This window comes from Chiloscyllium plagiosum, chromosome 14 (assembly GCF_004010195.1).
Source record: "Chiloscyllium plagiosum isolate BGI_BamShark_2017 chromosome 14, ASM401019v2, whole genome shotgun sequence".
NCBI classification, from domain to species: domain Eukaryota; kingdom Metazoa; phylum Chordata; class Chondrichthyes; order Orectolobiformes; family Hemiscylliidae; genus Chiloscyllium; species Chiloscyllium plagiosum.
In genome coordinates this window covers 12,612,602-12,634,474 of record NC_057723.1, presented here as the reverse complement: position 1 = coordinate 12,634,474, position 21,873 = coordinate 12,612,602, and the positions used below count along the sequence as shown (strand labels likewise).

The following is a 21,873-nucleotide window of genomic DNA, read 5'->3' as shown; positions in this document are numbered from 1 at the left end:
AATGTGGTTCAAGAACGGTCCCTGGACTTTAGATTCTACAAACTTGTGGGTGTCTACTACATGTGCTACTCCTGGACATCAGACTCCCTTCCACTTTCTATTTGTAAAATAGTACAGCTTTTTCAGCAACTTTCTAGCCCAATATGTTGAAAATAATGAAGTAAATCTCAGGGGTGGCCTTTACAAAGGAAATGGCAGTCTTGGCAAGCATAATATTCCCAGAATTCTCAGCACAGGTCTAGCACAATAACCTTGGTAGCATAGAACATTTATTGAATAGATTATAAGAAAATACTCAAACAGTTTAGCAGTCATTAAAAGGAGAAGAAGAAAGTCAGGAGTATGATGAAAGAAGTTATTTCACTGTTAACGCTTAGATCCATTAAACATGTTAGATATTATCCCCTTCACAGCTGCTGGGCGGCAATTAAAACATGATTGTCTCCAAAGCACAGTGAATTTAATAGAAAAAATTCTTAGCTGAGACCTAGTGTAGTTTGTATATTTAAATAAAATATACTGGACTATTTCCAAACTGGATATGATACCTTCACAATGTTCACCGTTAAAATGTTAAACTTATACAACCTCAGAAACACAGATCCACAACAGATATGTGGCCACAATGATTTAATAGTGAAGGATAAAGCAATTCATATTGCCTTGACTCAGGCATGCCTCTCAAACCTTTATCAGAAAATTCCTGCGGTGCAGCAAAGCTATGGCTAAATCTTAAAAACACAACACAGGAAGGAAGGGGATTTGTTAAGTACTGATATTTATCATTAAGATAGGTAAGAATAAAAAAGTCCTTCATTTGTTTTACTCCATCCTTTACAGTCACTGAGTTGGTAAGAACTCGAAATGCAATTTCAGGGAAGTGGTCAATCTCGCTTTCAAGAAATTCCCAATATTGCCTGAAACTTGTTCTTTGAAAATCTAAATCTATTCCCTTGGAGTTGTAATCCGGTTGCCTTAGGAGATCTGATTGTGTTGTTTCAGGTTTACATAGTCAGCAGTGGTGTGCAGCTGCTGGGCATGTGTATTCAGAGTTTCATTTGGAGCTGCCTATAAATAAAAACATTAAAAATTGTGCAGACATGGAAAGGTTGTTGCTGACCCATTTTTAGCTTGTGGCACTCGGTATTTGATCCCTTGTCTGTAATGCAAAACCAGGTGCATACCTCATTATTTTAGGTCATTCCTCCACCTGTGAAAACATGACACCAGGGGTTTATTTGAAATCACAAGCTTATGGAGTGCTGCTCCTTCATCATCTGAAGTCACTTCACTTGACAAAGGAGCAGTACTTTGAAAGCTTGTGATTTCTAATAAAGGTGTAGGACTATAAATTTGCTGTCGTGTGACTTCTGATTTTGTTCAACCCAGTCCAACACTGGCACCTCCTCATCACGTGAAAATATGAGCAGTAATGAACCCCTCAAACACACCCCACCATTCATTTAGACTAGGCCCCATCTATACCTCAATTAGTTCCATATCTCTTGAGAGTCATCATCCAATGAAGATCTATCCACTGCAGACTTGAAAGCTTAAATTATTCATACACTTACGGGCCTCAGAATTCCAAACTTCTATTGTCCTTTGTGAACTGCCACAATCATTGGAGAACGGAGATGTCATTTTTGGTTCAGTTTGCATGCTAATACTCTCCATGTAAAGGACGGAGGCCCGATTTCAGAGGGCTGAACACAAAGCCTAGGGAGATGTTCACCCACCAAAGATGAGCTAAGAAGTTGTTATCTGTATCTTGTATGATATTTATTTTGAAGATAATAATTGGGGAATAAACAAACAGATCATTATCAAATGGGACCTTCATATGTGCAATATGTCTATCACATTTCCTACATTACAAAGAGCGTGTTCGCTTCAGACAGAAGAAAATTGCACTTTTCAAACTGAGTAAAGGGATATGGAGACAACCAATCCATGTTGTATCCCCATGGCAACACCTCAAACTGAATCGACTAGCCTGGCTTGAATGTAATTAGTTATCTAATACAGTTAACAATTCCTGCTGTATTTCCATGCCAACCATGGTCTAACTAACCTGCGCCCTCTTCCCTTGTTGTAAAAGCTGTTGCTTCCTTTCTGAATGTTATTCCTTTTGTGTTTCATTCTAGATAAGTGCAAGATAAAAGCATTCAACTTCATGCCCCTTTTTTAGCATCATTTACATTATCTACTGCCACGGAATTATGAGTGAACACATTTGAAAACACTCCATTGGCTGCAAAATACATTAGGATGTTGCGAGACTATAAAAAAAATGAAATAAATGCAATTTTCTTTCCTTATGTTTCTCTCTGAGCTATCTATTTTCCAGTTGGAAGTTTACTTAAATCTCAGATTTATAATGTCTACAGCTGCTCCAGGATGTTTTTCAGGATGTCCAGCCACTATATCCCCACCAGAAATGAAAATGTCCAGAAATCTATGCCCATTGTTGGAAAAATAGGGGTTGATTTGTGAAAAAAAACTGGATGAGTCGAGTTGCCCTAATAATCTTTTGCAAGTTTTAAAAAATATATACAGCTGTTCTGGAATTATTTGTCTCCTTTCCAATTACAACGTAATTCTCCTATTTTCTACCTGGTCTGGCCTACATGTCACTCTGACCCACAGTCATATGGCTGACTTGTAAATACACTCTGAAAAGGCCAAGCACATCATTCAAATCAATATAGTTGGGGATGGGCAACCAATACTGGTCTTGTCAAGCGATGCCAACAATTCACGAAAGGATAAATTTAGAAAAAGCTGGCATTTATTGCTCACTGTGCTGAGAAGGTGGTAATAAGTCAGATTTTCAACGGAATGGTTTCTGATGGGACTGAATAGCTGGCTTGATTCATCAAAAGTTAAGCCTCCAGTCCATACGGCTCTTGTAGTGCAGCGACAGTATCCTACCTCTGAGCCAGGAGGCCTGGTTTCCTGTTCCAGTTGTACAAGAAGTGTGTAATAACAATGGGAGGCAATAGCCTACTGATTTTATCACTAGACTATTAATCCAGGGACAAGGGTGTGGTGCTGGAAAAGCACAGCAAGTCAGGCAGCATCCGAGGAGCAGGAGATTGACGTTTCGGGCAAAGGCCCTTCATCAGGAATGAGGCTTGCGACCCCAGGGGGCGGAGAGATAAGTGGGAGTGGGGTGGGGTGGGGCTGGGGGCGACGGTAGCTGAGAGTGCGATAGGTAGATAAAGTGGGGGTAATGTGATAGGTTGGAAAGGTGGGTGGAGTGGACAGATGAGAAGGAAGATGGACAGGAATTAATCTGATTAATCTATTAATCTAGGGAGCCAGGTAATGCTAATAGCAGATAGTGGAATTTGAATTCAATAAAAATCAAGAATCAAGAGTCCAATTATAATGAAACCATTGCTGATTACTGGGGAGAAAACGCATCTGGTTCACTAAAGTCTTTTAGGAAAGGAATCTGCAGTATTTTCTTAGCCTGGCTTATATATGACAAGTGGCTGACTCTTAAGTGCCCTCTGGGCAATTAGAGTGGGGCAATAAATGCTGGCCTAGTCAGCAACACCCATATCCTATGATGTATTTAAAAAACACAAGAAATCTATGCACAAGTTGAGTAAAGATACTTTGGAGTTCAGATCATTAGCGTATGGGACGAGAGTCAAACAGAGGTCATACTATGCAAAGATGACAGGTTTCATTCCCTTGAAATCCATTAATATTGGACATTACATTGATTCAATAGCTGACACCAGCTATTTGTTCATACTAAAAATATAAAATGCTGGAGATACTCAGCAGGCCAGGCAGCATCTGTAGAGAGAGAAAAATATCAGTCAACATTTACAGAACCTTTCATCAGAATTGGGAAATATCAGAAATGTGACAAATTTTCAGTCACAGAATGGAGGGAGGATGGGTTAGAAAAAAAACGAAAGGGAACATTTGTGAATGCACAGAGAACAGGAGAGATTGGTTTTCCAGATCTTAAACTCAATCCTGATCTTCCAGTTACCAAGGTGAGGTTTGAACTCATGCTTTTAGTATTCTCAGTACATGCCCTTGTTACTGTGTTAGTTATTGTGTATTCTTACCAACTGCAATTAGGCGGTTTGTCAGATCAATAGCACGCCGGATATCACCAATCTGGTACACGGAGTAGCTGAGATAATCCAGAGCTTCGGCCTGGGTTATGACACTGGGCTCCCCTTCCTCCAGCTGTTTAAGGGTTTGCTGCATCCACAGTACAGTGTGGTAGTAATCAGCATCATTGTATGCTATCTTCCCCAGCTCAAAGCAATCCTCAACCGTCAGAGAGACAATATGCTGTGCACCTGCAGGAAAATATTGGTAACTGTGCAACCTATCAATAACAAACTGCATATATACTGCGTCTTTGAAAGTAATAAAACATCGCAAGGTGCATCGCAGGAGTTCTACCAAACCAGATTTCATAATGAGCCAAGTGTGAAGGCATTAAACCAGATGGTTAGCAGATTGGACAGAGGGATAGATCTTAAAGAATATCAGGAAAAAGGGAAGAGTGTGATTTCGGTCACGAATTTCAGAACTCATGGCCTACCCAGTACAAGGCACAGCCACCTATGTTGGAGTAATTAAAAATGTGAAGGTAGGAAATGAGGAAATTGAGGAATGCAGATGTTTTAGGGAGTTGTGGGGCTAGAAGTAGTTACAGATACAGATAGAGCAGATTAATAAAACACTGCAATCCTAAGAAACTGCCATTTCTGACTAATCATCAAAGATCATGAGAAATGAAAGAAAAGGTTAAAATATTTTGGTAAGTGTTAAGAGAATGCATTGTCTGAAATATTAATGCAGAATTTAATTGGTGGACAGACCTCTGTACAGTTAACTTTTTGGAAAGACCACTTTCAAAGCAAAGGAGACGTGCTGCAGTAGGGAGAAACATAACATTTGCAAAGTGCATAAGCTGCTCAACTAGAGTCACTGAGTTTACAATATTTTTATGTCATGTGAATACATGTGGGTATAATAAAGCTATTGGATTTCAACACAGATAGACCTAACAAACAAATTGCCTGCAGCAACAGCATTTGTCCCTTCTCTCTTTTCTCTGAAACCCATCTTATCAAAGATTGACAGTTCTAAACCCACTGGAAAATGCTACCAGTACAGGGTTCTAAGGAGAGAATTTGAAATCTATGACCACTATCTCCAGAAAAAAGTGATAGCAGTCAGGCATATCTGTGTAAGACCTCTGACTGGGTCTTCCATGTAATGTATGACTCCTTCTTCTGTCCTTGACTGTACGGTGAATGTAGGGGTGGCCTGTTGGTTGGCACTTACTATTATGATTGCACCATGGTGCAAGAGGCACGGTTTGATAGTGATCCTAACGATGAGTTCCCAATGTCCGTGGGAATATTCAACCTCAGCGTCCACTTAAGGGGTAGTGTGCACTAAATTTATTTTTCCTCCTTCTCTTAATATGCCCCATATTTTGCTGCAATTTTCTTTCCAAATGTTTTTCACCGGAATGTTGGAGGTTTAGGATGATCTTTTGGAAGTTTATAAAATCATGAAGGCATAGATAAGGTGAATCCCCTTTTCCCTAAGGTTGGGGATTTCAAGACTAGGGGCACATTTTTAAGGTGAGTGGAGAAAGATTTTAAAAAGACATGGGGGCAATTTTTTTTACACTGAGAGTGGTTCATGTGTGGAATGAATTTGCAGAGAAAGTGGTGGATACGGGTACAATGTTTTGAAAGGCATTTAGATAAATACATAAATAAGGAATGTTTGGAGGGATGTTGCCCAAGCACAGGGCAGGTGAGACTTGCTTAGTTTGGCATTAGGCTGGCATTGATTGGTTGAACCAAAGGGTCTGTTTCCATTTTGTATGACTTTGCTGCTGAGATAGGGAACTCCTTATCCTCTGGTTATTATGCCAATGCACTGCAGTTCCAGGTTACCTAAGGTTGCCACTTCCTTAGCAATTTACTGATGCAAATTTCAAAATCAGGTCAAAAGCCACTGCGAAGCCACAACTCAAAACAAATTGCCCTGTTTGTTGCATGTACCTGGTAGCTTGCCCTTGGAAATACTTTCAGAATCCAGTCTGTAGGTGTCCTGCAAACGTAAAAGGGCCTTCCCAGCTCCACTCTCATCTTCATCAGTGGGAAAGTTCTCCCTTTGGATTGAGAGATTAGCGATGAATGCTGTTCAGCAATGGAAAAGAAACAGTGTTAAGAGAAAATCCAAAACTTAATATCAAATGTTGAGCAGCACACTTCACAAATGTTTCCTTTAACATAATGCTGCTCATTTGCTTGCAAAACAGAAAGTACAGCTGTCCAGCTGTTACAAAGCAATGTGAACCATTTGATAAATCATATAAACCACGGCACCCAAGATTCAATCAGCAGTTAAATTGACTGACTACAGCTGGTACTATTTCCAATTGCAGTTTCCCTGGGCCAGAATATAAAAGGAGAAAATAAATCAAAAATTCAACTCGGCTTCTTGCTTCTCACTGGTGAACAGGGCTTCAATGGATACTGGAATTCTCTAACACTGCGACAGTAAATGCCAGCAGAACGAGGGAAATACTTAAGAGTCAACCACAAGGACTGTAGGTTGTGGGTGTGGTCTATTTAAAAGGCCTGCCCAGCTACTGGGGTCTTTATCCCAATTAAAATAAAACTAGATTAGGCTCTCCAGCCCTCACACAATTCACATGCCCATCTATGCCTTCCCCAAGCCATCCCCCATCCCTTTTGGTAATACGCCCACCCCAGTTAAAATATTCAAACAATCCTAAAGCAGACTGTGCCTCTCCATACAACCTTTATGTCCACTTCATGCCTGGTTATGCTATATTAAAGCCCATTCACCCACCCCAACATATCTTTATAGAAGCAATGAACCTTGACGTGACAGTTGTGCATGTATGGACAAAAATATTTGAAAAGAATTATAATCATGCATTCATAGCTTTTTTGCCATGGTAAACAAAATCCCCTTCATGCAGCCCAATAAACGTGTCAATCATCCAGTCTTTAAGCTTTAATTGCTGAAGCTATGGGAACTTGAAATCTCTTAACCTTGTTTCATAATGCATCATGAAATTTATTGCAGAAATCAGTGAGCCAAAAGCTGTCAATCAAGCAGAGGTTTAGGTGTTTCAAGACACTAATGGATGGCTTGGTTCTCAGCCCAGAGAGTTTCTGCAGTGGGGCTGGGCAGGCTGAGAGAACTATTGAGACTCAAAACAGCCAGCACCTGTAAAAGGCCAAAGGGATGATCTGAAAACCCAGGAAGGGATTAGAAATCCAGGAAACAATAATTATTATGGGACTGCTGAGTCAGTGAAAATCCAAGTTGTTATTTCTATTCATGTCTCCTTCCTTCTCTCTATCACTGTTTCCTCCTTATTCTTCACCTCTAATTGAAACTCTAATATTATTTGATTGTCTCTTCCTCTGTAAAGCACTTTGGGATATTTTCTGATTAGATTAGATTCCCTACTGTGTGGAAACAGGCCTTTCAGCTCAACCAATCCACACCGACCCTCCGAACAGTAACCCACCCAGACCCATTTCCCCCTGACTAATGCATCTAACACTATAGGCAATTTAGCATGGCCAATTCACCTGACCTGCACATCTTTGGATTGTGGGAGGAAACCAGAATATTCGGAGGAAACCCACGCAGACACGGGGAGAATGTGCAAACTCCACACAGACAGTCGTCCGAGGCTGGAATTGAGCCTGGAACCCTGGTGTTGTGAGGCAGCAGAGCTAACCATTGAGACACTATTAAAGCTGCTGCTAAATGCACATTGTTGTTTTAAATTGACTATCTCAATCCTGCGGACAATTGAGACGTTCAGTGAATACAAAATAGACACTTTCAGCAGCAATTTTAACTGCAGGTGTCAGTACACCAGGAAGTAAGAGGATACTATTCAGACCATGGCAGTAGGGGAGGTAGTAGTGTAGTGGCAATGTCACTGGACCAGGAAGCTTAGAACTGCCGGCTGTTGTTCTGGGGACATGGGCTTGTGTCCTACCATGGCAGGTATGAATTAAAAAAAATTGAAATAAGAAGCTAGCCTAGTGGAGACTATGTAAATGGCCATCTGGTTTAATAAAGAAGGAAAATCACCATTCTTACCTGATCTGGCTGACATGTGATCCACAGCACAGCAATGTGGTTGACTATTAACCTGGGTCACCCATAACACGCAAATAAATCATGGAAAATGAGGCGAGGGAAATTTTCCCAATCAGGCCTCTATTAAACAATTTAAATTGAACCCAAATCTAAATGGGAGTAATGAGGAAATTGGTTTCAGGGACCAAACTGTAATGATTCTTTGATTCTATTCCATGTTTCTATGATACAACAGTCAGTCAGTCAAGTAGGGAGGGATCTTAGAGGGTTCATGGTCAGGAAGGGTGTTGGAAACCAGGAGTAGGAAAGATTCAAACCTTTCTCCTATTCATGCCTGAAAATGCTCAAATTGGCCAACAAAAATATTCCAAACTCAACTTAAAGCCATTCTACATGGACCTCTCTTATCCATTATCCTATCGTCAAGTTTTACTCAAACCTCTGATACTAGAATAAAAATTCCTTCAGTGGCCAAATGATGAAATTGGACCCTAATGCTTATATAATGTATGGCAATATTGAAATAGGCCAGTGACTCCCTACTACATGTTTGACATGATTGTAGGGGATCAAGGTTTATCCTGATTTGAAGGTGCCGGTGTTGGCCTGGGGTGTATAAAGTTAAAAATCACACAACACCAGGTTATAGTCCAACAGGTATATTTGGAAGCTCTAGCTTTCAGAGCACTGCTTTATCCTGGTGCTAAACATTACATTGACTACAAAGGAATTCTTAATTCTACATTCTGATTAGAAACTATAGCTATTACTCATCACATAGTTGTGCATATTTCTGAAATGGTGCACCTGCTGCATTCTCTTCAATCAAGTGAAATTCTCAACCGATAGCAATTCGATTACTTACCATCAGAAGTTTGCTGTAGAACTAAGCTTTCTAGTTTTAGCCATTCCGTGTTCAATCGCTTCATGAGTTTGTATGCATTCACTGGATGACCCAGATATCCTTCTGGGTCAGAGGTTGATGTGTGTGTCAGTTGATCCAGCTTTTCAGCCCAACTGTTTACACAACAGAAGGTATGATTAAGGATTGGAAATTGTAATTCCACTGAAAGACTACTTTCTCTTTTTTTTTACAACCTATTATAGACTGGACAGTGTCCTAGAATGGCCATTGATTGTTGCAGCTTTGACAGATGAGGTGGTGTTTAAAGCCTCCTGAAAAAAAATTGCATTGTAGTACAGATTGCACAATTTGTAAGTGGTCTTGAACAGTGAGACAGCTGTAAGGCAGGAATAGGCTTACTTCCATAGACTACTGTGTACTGGACAGGATGATGGAAATTAGTAATGAAGAGTAAAGGAATTTAATTTTATGTATTTCGATGTTAGTGTCTAATACACTGAGCTGACTGACATGCATTCAGATGCAGATGGGAAAACTCCCTTTTCTCTGCTTGAAGTTTCAACTTCAAGTAACTTACCTCCAGTGGTCTCTTAAATATGAATTTTATGAACTTTAAAAAGTAGGCATTATAAGGTCATGCCTATACATAACAGTGAACATGGGTCCTATTATCAACACACACTGAGGGATCAACCTCATAAAATTAAGTGTGAAGGAGGTACACTTTCATCACGTTATAATGAAGAAATGATCAGGTTATAATGATCATTTTACTAAAAGAGGATTTATAGACATTGTAAAAGGTACCTTTTAATTTTTGTTAATTTACTCTCTTCTGCTTTTATATATTCTTTCAGAGATTTCACCAAGTCTTTTTCCACATAAATTAAATCTGTCATCTGACCTGAAAGGAGAGAAAATATTTTGAAGAGGGTTAATTGAAGAATGTTTATCATTATAAGGTAATGTTTTATATTATAAAATGTTATCGGGCTCCAAGCAACTGGTTGAATTTTACAAGACTGAGAAGCAGCCTTCTTTTTAAAAGTGAATCAAAACAGCAACTAATAACATGGCCAAACATTTGCATTACTGTACCTTAACAATCCCTAAGCCATTAAAATGGAATTAGCTGGTCCCAAAAACCTCAAAGATAATGTTCATGGAGGAGGAATATGAAACAATTAATAAAATATCCAGATAATCACCCATGTCTTCAACTAAGTGAGAAGCAAGCTATTGAGCAAAATCGTTATGAACTATAGGATTGCAGTTGAGAAACAGAAATTGCTCAGCCATATACTAATCATACTAAAGCAGAGACCTGGAATCAACTTGCTATGAACATATTCAAACCATTCAGCCAATGGCAGTAGGGAGTGGCAAAGTTGCTGGCCCAGGAAGACAGAACCCCAGGCTAATGTTCTGGGGACGTGGGCTTGTATCCCACCATGGCAGATTTGAAGTATTTTTTAAAAATTGAAATAAAAAGCTAGGAGACCATGTAAAAGGCCAACTTGTGAGTTAGTGAGAGGGATTGTGGGATAAGCCAACTAACTCCTTCTATGTTGAAGAAACAGATTTTTTGAGGCATGAAAATTGTCGAATCAAGGAACACAATAAACAGGTCGGACCCAGACTGTCACACACTCTCTCTCTCTGACTCTGTCTCCTTTCTCACCTGGCTGAAAGTTTGAGCCTTGCTGTTGTTTCATCATCCATGTGCTGCAATGTTTTAATTATTAACCAGGCAGCTATTTCCTCCAGAAAAGATAAACGGTCTCAATACAGAAGTGAGAGATCACCATGCCCAGTGTGAAATCAGTCTTGTTATCAATTTACCAGATCTGTACACCATTACATTTTACTGGGCTTCTCTTACATTGCAGCTTGATTTTATGTGAGTGTGAACTGTTGCATTGACGTGTGATGGTGATCTGAAAAGTTTATTGGTATTCTTACCTAGATAAGTACAACAAATATTTTATTTTTCTTTAAACAGAAGGAAACCTGACTGCCGTGTCTTTTAGTCACAGGACTTAGTTAATAGTCTCCGAATTCACAAATCCATCAGTTAAAAAAAAATCTGTTGTGCAGAAAAAGGGGAGCCATTTTACCCCTCCTTACCTGGTACCTAGAATCAGTGTTTTAATCTTTAAAGGTCTTGGGTGCACATTATAAAATAATATTAACAATGTAATTGGGGGAAGCCATGACTTTCTTACATCTACAAAATAACAGAAGTACCGAGCTCAGATATGGCTCATGCCATGGGGACCCACACGCAGCCCTCTCAGAGGTGTCCGATAGGTGGCCACTCCCTTCACCTCCAACCTGCAAACCCCCCTCACCATTAGAAATTTAAGCCAAGGAAGGCCAATTTGCCCCTGGCAAGAAGATCCTCAGCATATCTGACCCATCCATATCTAAATATCGTCTGGGATCAAAGTGCTGGGATCAATATGTTCCATTGCTGAGCAGATTCTCTCCACTCAGCTACAAACTATGGAGCACAGTAAGACATGATGGGAGGGAGAGCAAGAAGAAAACCTATTCAGGGTACTTTGCTGGCATGGGTAACGGAGCCTGCTGCATCATCTGGGAGCAAGAGGAACACAGCATATACAGAGCTATGAGTGTTGCTGACTTCATTGACCCCAACCCCTCTTCTTTTGCGGCCTCTGTGTCCACATGTGTAAGTATCAAGGAGTGACTGTGTCAGGAATGTGCAATACACACAGTTGCGGGAAGTGCAATGTGTTAGGATGTGCAGTGAAAAAGGAGTCCATAGGTCTGGTGTGTGTGTGTATGTAAAATGTCCTTTCCCCTTAAAGGGCCTCACATTGGCAGCTCCTATATGCCACCCCTTACAGGTTGAGACACTTACTCCATCCAGTCAAAGTGTGGTCACAGCATTTTTTTTCTCTTCTCCAATGCACACTTTCAATTTCTAACACCGCAGAAGGGCACATTGACTTCTCACCAGCCAGTGGTTTCCAGCCTCTGCCTCACCATGTCAGCAAGCCCCCAGACTTCCTGCAAACACCATCGGCTCCATACTTTCTTAAAATCCCACCAACTCATCCTCAAATGCCTACACCTGCCCACTTTTCCTCTACAGCCCCTGGTATATGAGATGACTGTGCCAGATGTGGTCCTACACTCCTGACCATGGATGTACTCTCTTCCCATATGACCCCCTTCACCCATGCTTTACTACATCTTTCCATGCAAATACTATTGCCTCCATTCACAATTCTCATTTTCGTTACCCCCAGACTGCAGCACCCAGTCCTGAAGACCAATGTACAGAGTCTCATTCTCATGTCCTGCCCTTACATCCTGCCCCCTACACTTTGCCCTTAGTTTCTACAAACAGAGCTGATGGCTAACCATGGCCTACCCCCTTGAGTGAGCTGACAGGACAGTCTCATCAGATTTTGACAAGATGGCTGCACTGTTCCCTGGCTACATCAGTCCTACTCCACTTCCCTTCCCCCCAACTCTGTACTTACCATCTGAGTGACCCACTCCCTAGAGACAAGAACCTCGCAATGCAATCATCCTGACTGGATGTCTGACTGTAGCCAATCCTCTGAACTGGTACTGGAGACTGCCTTGACTAACTCTGATAAGTGCCTCCATGAACATCAATGAAGATATGCCCCTAAGCCTTGGAGATATGACTGCTTGCTTGCTGTACATGCAGTGGCTGGCCCATGTGGTGTAGGATTAATATTGACATAAAAATGTGTTATATAGCAAGTTATCCACCCCTTGACGGGGGACTGCTGACCATCAACATAAGATGCCCAGCTGTGTGTAACTACACTAATTGGCACAGCAAAGCAAGGCATGAATGCTGTGACCATGCAGGTAACCACTCAGCGGGCAAGCAAACAGCCTTGAGATACAGTGTGATCTAATCCCCGAGCTGGATTCTTGTCCCTACATGCAAAATGTCCCCTCTGTAGCCTTTCAATGGTAGATGCTGGTGCATTCTGCAAATCAAGTTTGTGCTTCTAGAATGCCCTGCCAGTCTATTGGAGGGGTACCATGATGGTTGTGATGAGTTGGCACTTACAAGATGTCGATATGTATGGGCAAGAGTTGGTTGGTGCCCATCGATCACGCACTGTGCTGCAGTTTGTTCTAATACAACACAATGGTTGTTCAGTGCACATAGGGAGCTGAATCTGCCAAATACCTGCATTGGTTTCCCTGCCAGATTTTCTTTGACCTCGAGCCAGGTTAGTAAGTTTGGTAAGATAGAAAACTGAGTATTAATGAGGTGAACTGGTCTATAAAGAAGAAGAATTTAAAAAAGCATTTTACCTAAATGGAGGAAGATTGCAGATCCCTCTGAGATACAGAAGGGCCTGGATATCCTCATGTATAAATCACGTAACATCAGTATGCAGGCACAAGTAATGAGGAAAGCTAACTAAATGTTATTATTGATTGTACAGGAATTGAATACAAAATTAGGGAAGCTGTTTCTCAGTTACCCAGGGCACTGCTGAGATCACATCTGGAGTATTGTAGGCAGTATTTATTCTGAACCTTATGCAAGGAATTGTGTAATGTGTTGGAGGTGTTCAGTAAAGATTTACTAGCCTAATTACTTGAATGGAGGGGTTGAGCAGTTATCGGGACAGGTTGGACAGACTTGTATCTGCTGGAGTATAGAAAAATTAGAGGCAACCTGAATTAATGCAGGAGATCCTGTGGGTTTTGACATCGTAGATGAGGAGAGGATGTGTTTTTCTCTTGGAGAGAATTTCAAACAGAGATTAGGTGCATTTCTTTTCTCAAAGGGTCTTTGGAGCTTTCTCCCAAAATAACAGTGGAATCAGAGTCAAAGAATCATAGAGTCATATAGCACGGAAATAGGACAGTTAGTCTGATTTATCCATGCCAATCAGTAATCCCAATATGACTGAGTGCCACTTGCCAGCATTCGGCCCATATCCCTTTCTCTACATGAACCCATCCAGATGCCTTTTAGATATTGTAGTTGTACCAGCCTCCACCACTTCCTCTGACAGCTTATTCCATATACACACCACACTCTGCGTGAAAAAATTACCTGGATTGCAGAAGGTTAGCTGAGTTTCCGAATTAATAAGAGGAAGTGAGGACTGCAGATGCTGGAGATCAGAGTAAAAAAGTGTGGTGCTGGAAAAGCACAGCAGGTCAGGCAGCATCTGAGGAGCAGGAGAGTCGAATTAATAGTCTAACAATAACACCACTAGGCGTTGCCTGCCTATGGACACAAGAAGTTAATCTTGTGTAGGTATCCTGGACCTTGCTTCGAAAGAGATCCCCAAAAGGCAAACTTGATGTACCATCTCCCTGTCTTTACACTGCTTACTTCTCCCATGGCAAAGTAAGTGCCAGTACCTTTCTGCAACCACAGCACTCTCATTGAAACCCATTCCTCTGTGGACCAACGGGGAAGCTTCCTCATTGAATGCAAACAGCTTGCAACATGCAATGTGCACCCAAAATTGTGGCCATTTTGAAAGGTGATTTTGTTCTTTTCTAACGGGTTTCCACACTCGACATTTCTGTATGACCCAACACGAAACCTCACATTAATCAATGAGCATTCTCAAATCAGCAATGACCTCATTAAATGGTAGAGTGGACTAAATGGGCTGAATGGCCTGCTCTGCCATCCAGTTTATCAGGAGGTATTCTTCTTTTAGAAATAAATCTTGATGAATTTAAGGAGGGATAAATTGGTAAGTGAAGGACTTATGCCCGAAATGTCGATTCTCCTGTTCCTCGGATGCAGCCTGACCTGCTGTGCTTTTCCAGCATCACACTCTCAACTTTGATCTCCAGGATTAGCAGTCCTCAATTTCGCCTAATAAATTGGTAAAGTTTGATTAATTGAGAATAAGTCACAAACATGTCCTGTTAGTCACAGTATCAAACTGTCACTTCTATGTGACATAATTTATTGAAATCACTTTTTGAAATACACAGAGCTATTTGATCATCATATTGATATATCTTTGTTAACGTTTTAGTGGATTAAAAGATATGCACGCAAAAGCTTTCAGAATCTACCTTTGCCCTTGCACCCAAAAATTTCACCTTATTTATCACTGGCTCTTCAAAGACTGGCAAATGACTGTAATTAGGAACAACTCTCAGTGGTGAGTATTTCATCGTGGGAGTGTGGGAAGTTCTGTGTGTGGAAGTTAGAGGGAGGGATTGGGACAGGGGTGCCATTGTAATGCCTTTGAAACTGCACAAATGAATACAGAAACTTACTCCACAGAGGCCAGGATCTTGTCACGAAGTTATCCTTTATTTACACATGGAAAGTCCCGGGCACTGATCCAGCTCCCTTAGAGCCAGCTCTCAGAGTGTCAGAATGTCTGACACTCTTCTTTTTGTCTGTCAGCAAGGGCTCCCTGATTGGACCAGATTAACAGCCCCAAACAGGGAACTCATATTCTATGACAGCCACCTGGCTGACCTTGTTACACTTACCTTGTGATGAAGGTCTTTATGTTTTAACATTCCATACCCACTTGCAAAGTTTTAATAAGTTCAGGCAAACTGAACGTAAAAGAAAAATCACTAGAACAATAAAACAGAAACCTTTGTCTTGCAGAGACAACCGTGATTCATTCCTGGAGAGGCTACTTTCCTTGTCACAAAAGAGTCTGTTCATCTGGAAAGAACCCTTCAGTGGGGGTGGCTTTGACAATGGTGCAAGATATTCTTACGTTATGGAGTCCTTTCAATATTAGTCATATGTTTTGATACAAGGCTCTCCAAACTGGTGGAAAGCAGCAGGATTCAGACTCCTCTTAAATGCGAAACACATGAGATTTTAAAAAAAAACTCTGTTAAAAGTAATGAAAGGCTGCCAGCCAGCCACGTTCCAGGGATTGTTTCTTCAATCATGGTTTGGAGTGACTTGTATTCTCTAAACTGTGCTGAGCTTTGAAACTGCACCATAAAAATTCAAGAGAGAGAAACTTCAACATACCTGCAGTAGAGTAACTGGTCAAGCATTGCCAGCTCATCCGCAACTTTCCTCTGCAGCTTTCATTTACTCGAACCTTAATTAAATAAGTCTGGAATAAAGTCTAGTCTCAGCCATAAAACTACAAGGTTGTTATTGCAAAGGCCAACTGGTTCTCTAATGTTGTTCAGGAAATAAAGTGAGTGACTTTTATCCACTCAACATTTGTTGAGACATATGTCATGATTGCCTCCAAAATAACTGAGCAGGTGACTCCGTCATTTTAAAATTGCTACAATGACCATAGAATCAAACAGTCATAGAGATATGCAGAACAGAAATAGACCCTTCGGTCTGACTCTTCCATGCCGACTAGATATCCTAAATTAATCTCGTCCCATTTGCCAGCATTTTGCCGATATCCCTGTAAACCCTTCTTATCTATATACCCATCCAGATACCTTTTAAATGTTGTAATTGTACCAATCCCCACCACTTACTCTGGCATATATGCACCACCCTCTGCATGAAAAAGTTGCCCCTTAGGTCCCTTTTAAATCTTTCTCCTCAGACCTTAAATCTATACCCTCTCGTTTTTAGATCCACCTACCATGGAGAAAAGCCCTTGGTTATTCACCCTAAGTTTCTCATGATTTTATAGACTTCTATTAGGTCAGGCCCTAGCGTCCTGCGCTCCAGTGAAAAAGGTCCCAGCCTACTGAGCCTACTTGTACAAATCAAACACTCCATTCCCGACAACATCCTGGTAAACCTTTCCTGAATGCTCTCCATAGTGTGGGACACTCTCTGCAGCATGGCGTGGGCTGGTGTAGCCCAGAGTGGGACACCCTCTGTAGCATGGTGTGGGCTGTTGTAGCCTGGAGTGGGTCACCCTCTGCAGCATGGCATGGGCTGGTGTAGCTCAGAGTGAGTTACTCTCGGCAGCATGGTGTAGTCCAGAGTGGGTCACTCTCTGCAGCATTGTCTGGGCTGGTGTAGTCCAGAGTGGGTCAGTCCGTGCAGCATGGCGTGGGCTGGTGTAGCCCAGAGTGGGTCACTCCCTGCAGCATGATGTAGGCTGGTGTAGCCCAGAGTGGGTCACTCTCTGCAGCATTGCCTGGGCTGGTGTAATCCAGAGTGGGTCACTCTTTGTAGCATGGCAGAGGCTGGTGTAGCCTGGAGTGGCTCACTCTCTGTAGCATGACGTGTGTTGGGAAGCCTGGAGCAGGATTCTGGTGGTGGTATGATGTAATAGCGGAGAAGGAAAACTTGGAATCTCTTTAAATCTTTTAAAATTTTATTCTGTGAATGGTGCTTATGTACAAGCAACGTTACACACTTTTCATTGTATTTTGTATTGAATGCACGTGACAATAAAAGGATACTCAATTTAACAATACCCTTCCCATAGCAGGGCGACCAGAACTGCACATAGTACTTCAGAAGAGGCGTCACCAACATACTGTAAACTATTGTGTGTAACGTAGCAGCACTGAAAGGATAAAAAATAAAATTCACTTCTGTTGGTACTCTTTCCTGAAGCAGAAAAAAAATTGCTGCTCAAAGAATGAAAATATATGATGACAACCTCAGCACTATGAACAAAAGGATTCTTCCTCAAACTCTGGACGCAATTTCAAAAAAGGTGTCTTGTACTTTCACATTTTATGCTCTTGTTCCTTTGACTTTCTTGGCAAACGGTTCTAGTGTTCACTCCAGAATGGCTGTTTTTAACATTAATTGAAGTGAATGGTGCGTCTTGGACAGGAATGATAGACGAGTAGGTGAGGAGAAGGAATTCTCAAGAATCTAAATGGAAATTTAAGGAAGATTAAGATATCTGGGCAAGGTAAGTAATCTTATATTGAAATGTTATTTTGAAGCTTGCTAGAGTAATCATTCCCCTCAGCACAGTCAGAGTATATCATATTACTCATGACATAGCACTTTGCAGACCTGAACATTAACAGCAGAATAGAGAAAAACAGAGGCAGAGGGAAGACGAGAAAAATTAGAGCCTGTTACACCTGTTTTTGAGACATTAGATGGCTGTAACAATTACTGATTTTACATGAACATAACCTATATAACAAAGGTGCCTATCTTTATATATAAGGGGGCAGTATTAACTCAGATATTTAAGCATTCCTATGAACATGGGAAATAAACATAGGGAGGCCTACTTCCTGCTAAAGGACCCCACGTTTAAAGTGGCCAAAAACAATGGAGAGCTTTTTTCAGGCTTTAAAGTTGCCTGACCAGCTAGAGGTTGAAGACAAGGCAAATGCATATTTTTCACTGAACAGAACATGGAATCATGAGGAGCTGGAGTGTTTGGCTTGGTTCCATAGCACTGCTGTAGGTCACTCACAATGTAGGCTTAATCTCTGTCCTATACATCTCTTCTCATCCTCCCAAGATCTAGATACCATCCACTGACTCAGCCGATCTTGCTCTGGGTCCAATGCCTGAGCATCATTGGGATGTAGTGGGGCATGTTCATGGCCCAATTTTCAGAAACGGTCTCAGGGACATCAGACAGGAAATCCAAAACCCCAAACACCTTTCTTCAAATCTGTCGGGATGAAGGCAAAATGGAGAAATCTACAACCTTAAGGAATATAAAATGAATTTTAGTTATGACTGCAAGGGGTCCAGCATATCAATATCTTTCTGCTAATGCTTAACATCAGCAGCAGCTCTGATGTGAGCTAACAAGAAAGACTGCAGACATGACCGATAACATCAATGGATTGCAGTATGTCAACAAAAGCATAAACATTCCAATAAGTCTTACCTATTGATGTGAAGAATTCAGCCTGTGTTTGCCAGACATAGCACCAGAATGCCAACAGATATAGAGCCAAACGTTTCATCTTCAAAAAGCGCAGAACAGATCTAAACAATTAAAACATGGCATCATTTGAAAACCAATATCCAATTCAATAAATATCAAGGTATCTCCATGTAGATTACAGTCACATCTTTGCAGAACAAATTATGAGATAAGCCTGCTGTTCAGACATTAAAATGATTTGCTTTCAATGGAACAGCATTAGCTCCAGGTCCAAAACTTCTTTTAAAATTTTGGTCCTGAGATAGTTATATTCTTTGCTTAAGAAATATCTGGCTGTTCTAATGAATCAACAATGCCTTGATAAATATTGGTTCCTCGGCTAATATAAATACAATAAATTACCGGTTTATTTATCAAATTGCTATTTACCTGATTTTGCTTTGTGCAAATTTGATGTTGCATTTCCTATATTAAAACAGTAAGTAAACATTTGCAAGTATTTTATTAGTTACAAATCAATTTAGGATGTCCTGTGGTCATAGAATATACTGTATAAAGTAAAAGATTGTTTCCTTCTCATCTGTACTTGGAAAGAAAATGGTTGATAGCTCTCATAACTTCTCATGCACCCATTCCTTCTGTTAAAACCAAGAGTTTTAGTTTCAGCTCTGAGCTGGCTTATACACAGCTGTATCACACTCATTCCCAACTGAATGTGAACTTTGTCCAGCATCTGTTTTGAAACCTGTACACACTCGCTGCTGATAAACAAGCATCAGTATGACCATGGGTGCTAAATGTCTCAGGTACTCAGTCATAGTAAGCAGAAGGCGATGTATTACTTGTGGAATTACTTCAGGATTGGCAAATCTTACATGAGGCATTCACTTTTCTCTCTGTGTCACCCCACTTTCCTGTCACACCCGATCACACTTCATGTTTAAGATGAATAGCTTTAAGATGAATGAGTACATGGCTGTGTAACATCACCTTGTTATGGGTTCCCAAAGCAGAAGAAAAAAGTTTCTAGCTATCTACCTGTCAAGTCCTACAGCCATCTTAAGCATCTCGAAATGCACTATGTGAGTAATACCATGGGAGATTTGCTGGGTGCCTCGGGCTGTTGACTAAAGTTCGCCATTAAGCAATTCAGAAAACTCACTGCTTTCTTTTTATATAAACAGAAATGTCTTTTGATAGAGGCCACAGTGACAGTGAAATGGGAGAGTATGATGTCAAATTTGTGAATCCTTTAATCTTAAAATTAACCTTGAAGGCAGACAGCTGGTCAATATAGAATCACAGAATCATTATGGCGTGGAAGGAGGCCATTCAGTCCATCGTGCCTGCAGCAGCTGTGTTGGCTCATGCCAATCTCCTGCTTTTTCCCTATATGCCTCTGTGCTATTATTTTCCAATTAATCTGCCCACGATGTCTTGAATACCTCAAGTGAACCTGCCTCCACCACATTTACAGGTAATGCATCCCATACCTGTGTATTAATGATTTGGAGATGCCGGTGCAGAAGATCCACAAGAAGATCACACATATCGACATCAAGTATTGCTCACTTTGTGAAAAGGATTTTTCTCATGTCACCCTTACTTCTTTTGCACGTCATTTAAATCTATGTCCTCTCATTCTTGCTTCTTTTACAAGTAGAAAGAGCTTCATCCCATCTATCCTCTGTCCAATCTGCTCAAACATCAATTAGATCTCTGCTCAGCCTTCCCCTCTTCAGGGAGAACAGACCCAACTTCATCGATCCTCCCTCATGGCTGACTGTCCTCTTACCAGGAACCATGCTAGTAAACTGAAGGAAGGGGAGTAGGCTAATCTTGAGTACGTTCCATCATTCAAATAGTTACTGGCTGATCGAGATCTGAACTCACCATTTATTTGCTTTGGCTTCATGCTCTGTAACAGCTCATACATAATGAAAACAAATTAACCTCAGTTTTGAAATCTTTCTTATCAATGGGTCTTGACAGATTTTTGAGAGAAGGGAGCTGCATATTTAGACCCTACTTTGGATGAAGAATTGTTTGCTGGTACTTCTCTGCATGTAGAGGAAAATGTCTATCTACCTGTCAAGTCCTACATCTTAAACATCTCGCACCACGTTTTCTCATGACAGTGAAAAATTAACACTAACTCTCTTCATATCTTTTACCTTCCTTTGTTGTTGGTATCACTGACTCTCAGATCACGTCTAGTACAGAAAGAGGCTACGCATTCCATGCTTGCCTCTCCTTCAGGGCAGGTCAGCTTGTCGCCCTCTTCAGCCATTACCACACAGCTCTACAGATTTTGTCTAACATAAATATCCAATTCTCTCTCAGAAACTGTCATTGCATGTGCCTCCAGCACCCTGCCAGCCTGTGCATTGCAGAACCTAACCACACCTTCAAATAGTTCCAATAATTGATTAAACATAATGTCTCTTTCAAAAACCATGCTGACTTTTCCTGTTTATCGTAAGCTTTTCTAAGGGCCCAGCTACAATGTCCTTTGAAGGCTAATTTTAAAATCCTCTCCATGGCAGATGTCATAGAGTCATAGAGTCGTAGAGATGTACAGCATGGAAACAGACCCTTCGGTCCAATCCGTCCATGCCAACCAGATATCCCAACCCAATCTAGTCCCACCTGCCAGCGCCCAGCCCATATCCCTTCAAACCCTTCCTATTCATATACCCATTCAAATGCCTCTTAAATGTTGCAATTGTTCCAGCCTCCAGCAGCTCATTCCATACACGTACCACCTTCTGCGTGAAAAAGTTGCCCCTTTGGTCTCTTTTATATCTTTCCCCTCTCACCCTAAACCTATGCCCTCGGGTTCTGGACTCCCCAACCCCAGGGAAAAGATTTTGTCTATTTATCCTATCCATGCCCCTCATAATTTTGCAAACCTCTATAAGGTCACCCCTCAGCCTCCGACGCTCCAGGGAAAATAACCCCACCCTCTCCCTGTATCTCAGATACTCCAACCCTGGCAACATCCTTGTAAATCTTTTCTGAACCCTTTCAAGTTTCACAACATCTTTCCGATAGGAAGGAGAC

The 21,873-nt window shown here is 41.1% G+C and overlaps 1 protein-coding gene across 6 annotated transcripts in view; it reads right to left on the bottom strand.

Moving 5' to 3' along the window:
• Positions 1-21,873, bottom strand: part of LOC122556496 (prolyl 4-hydroxylase subunit alpha-2-like) — a 91,270-nt gene that overhangs the window by 39,594 nt on the left and 29,803 nt on the right. For all 6 annotated transcript variants that reach the window (XM_043703191.1, XM_043703193.1, XM_043703189.1 and 3 more), the window contains exons 2-6: positions 18,811-18,911; positions 9,833-9,929; positions 9,026-9,177; positions 6,066-6,203; positions 4,095-4,334 (exon numbers count right to left, since the gene is read on the bottom strand). In XM_043703191.1, coding sequence (XP_043559126.1) covers positions 4,095-4,334; positions 6,066-6,203; positions 9,026-9,177; positions 9,833-9,929; positions 18,811-18,889 — 706 coding nt within the window. In that variant the 5' untranslated portion in view covers positions 18,890-18,911. The remainder of the gene's footprint in view (positions 1-4,094; positions 4,335-6,065; positions 6,204-9,025; positions 9,178-9,832; positions 9,930-18,810; positions 18,912-21,873) is intronic.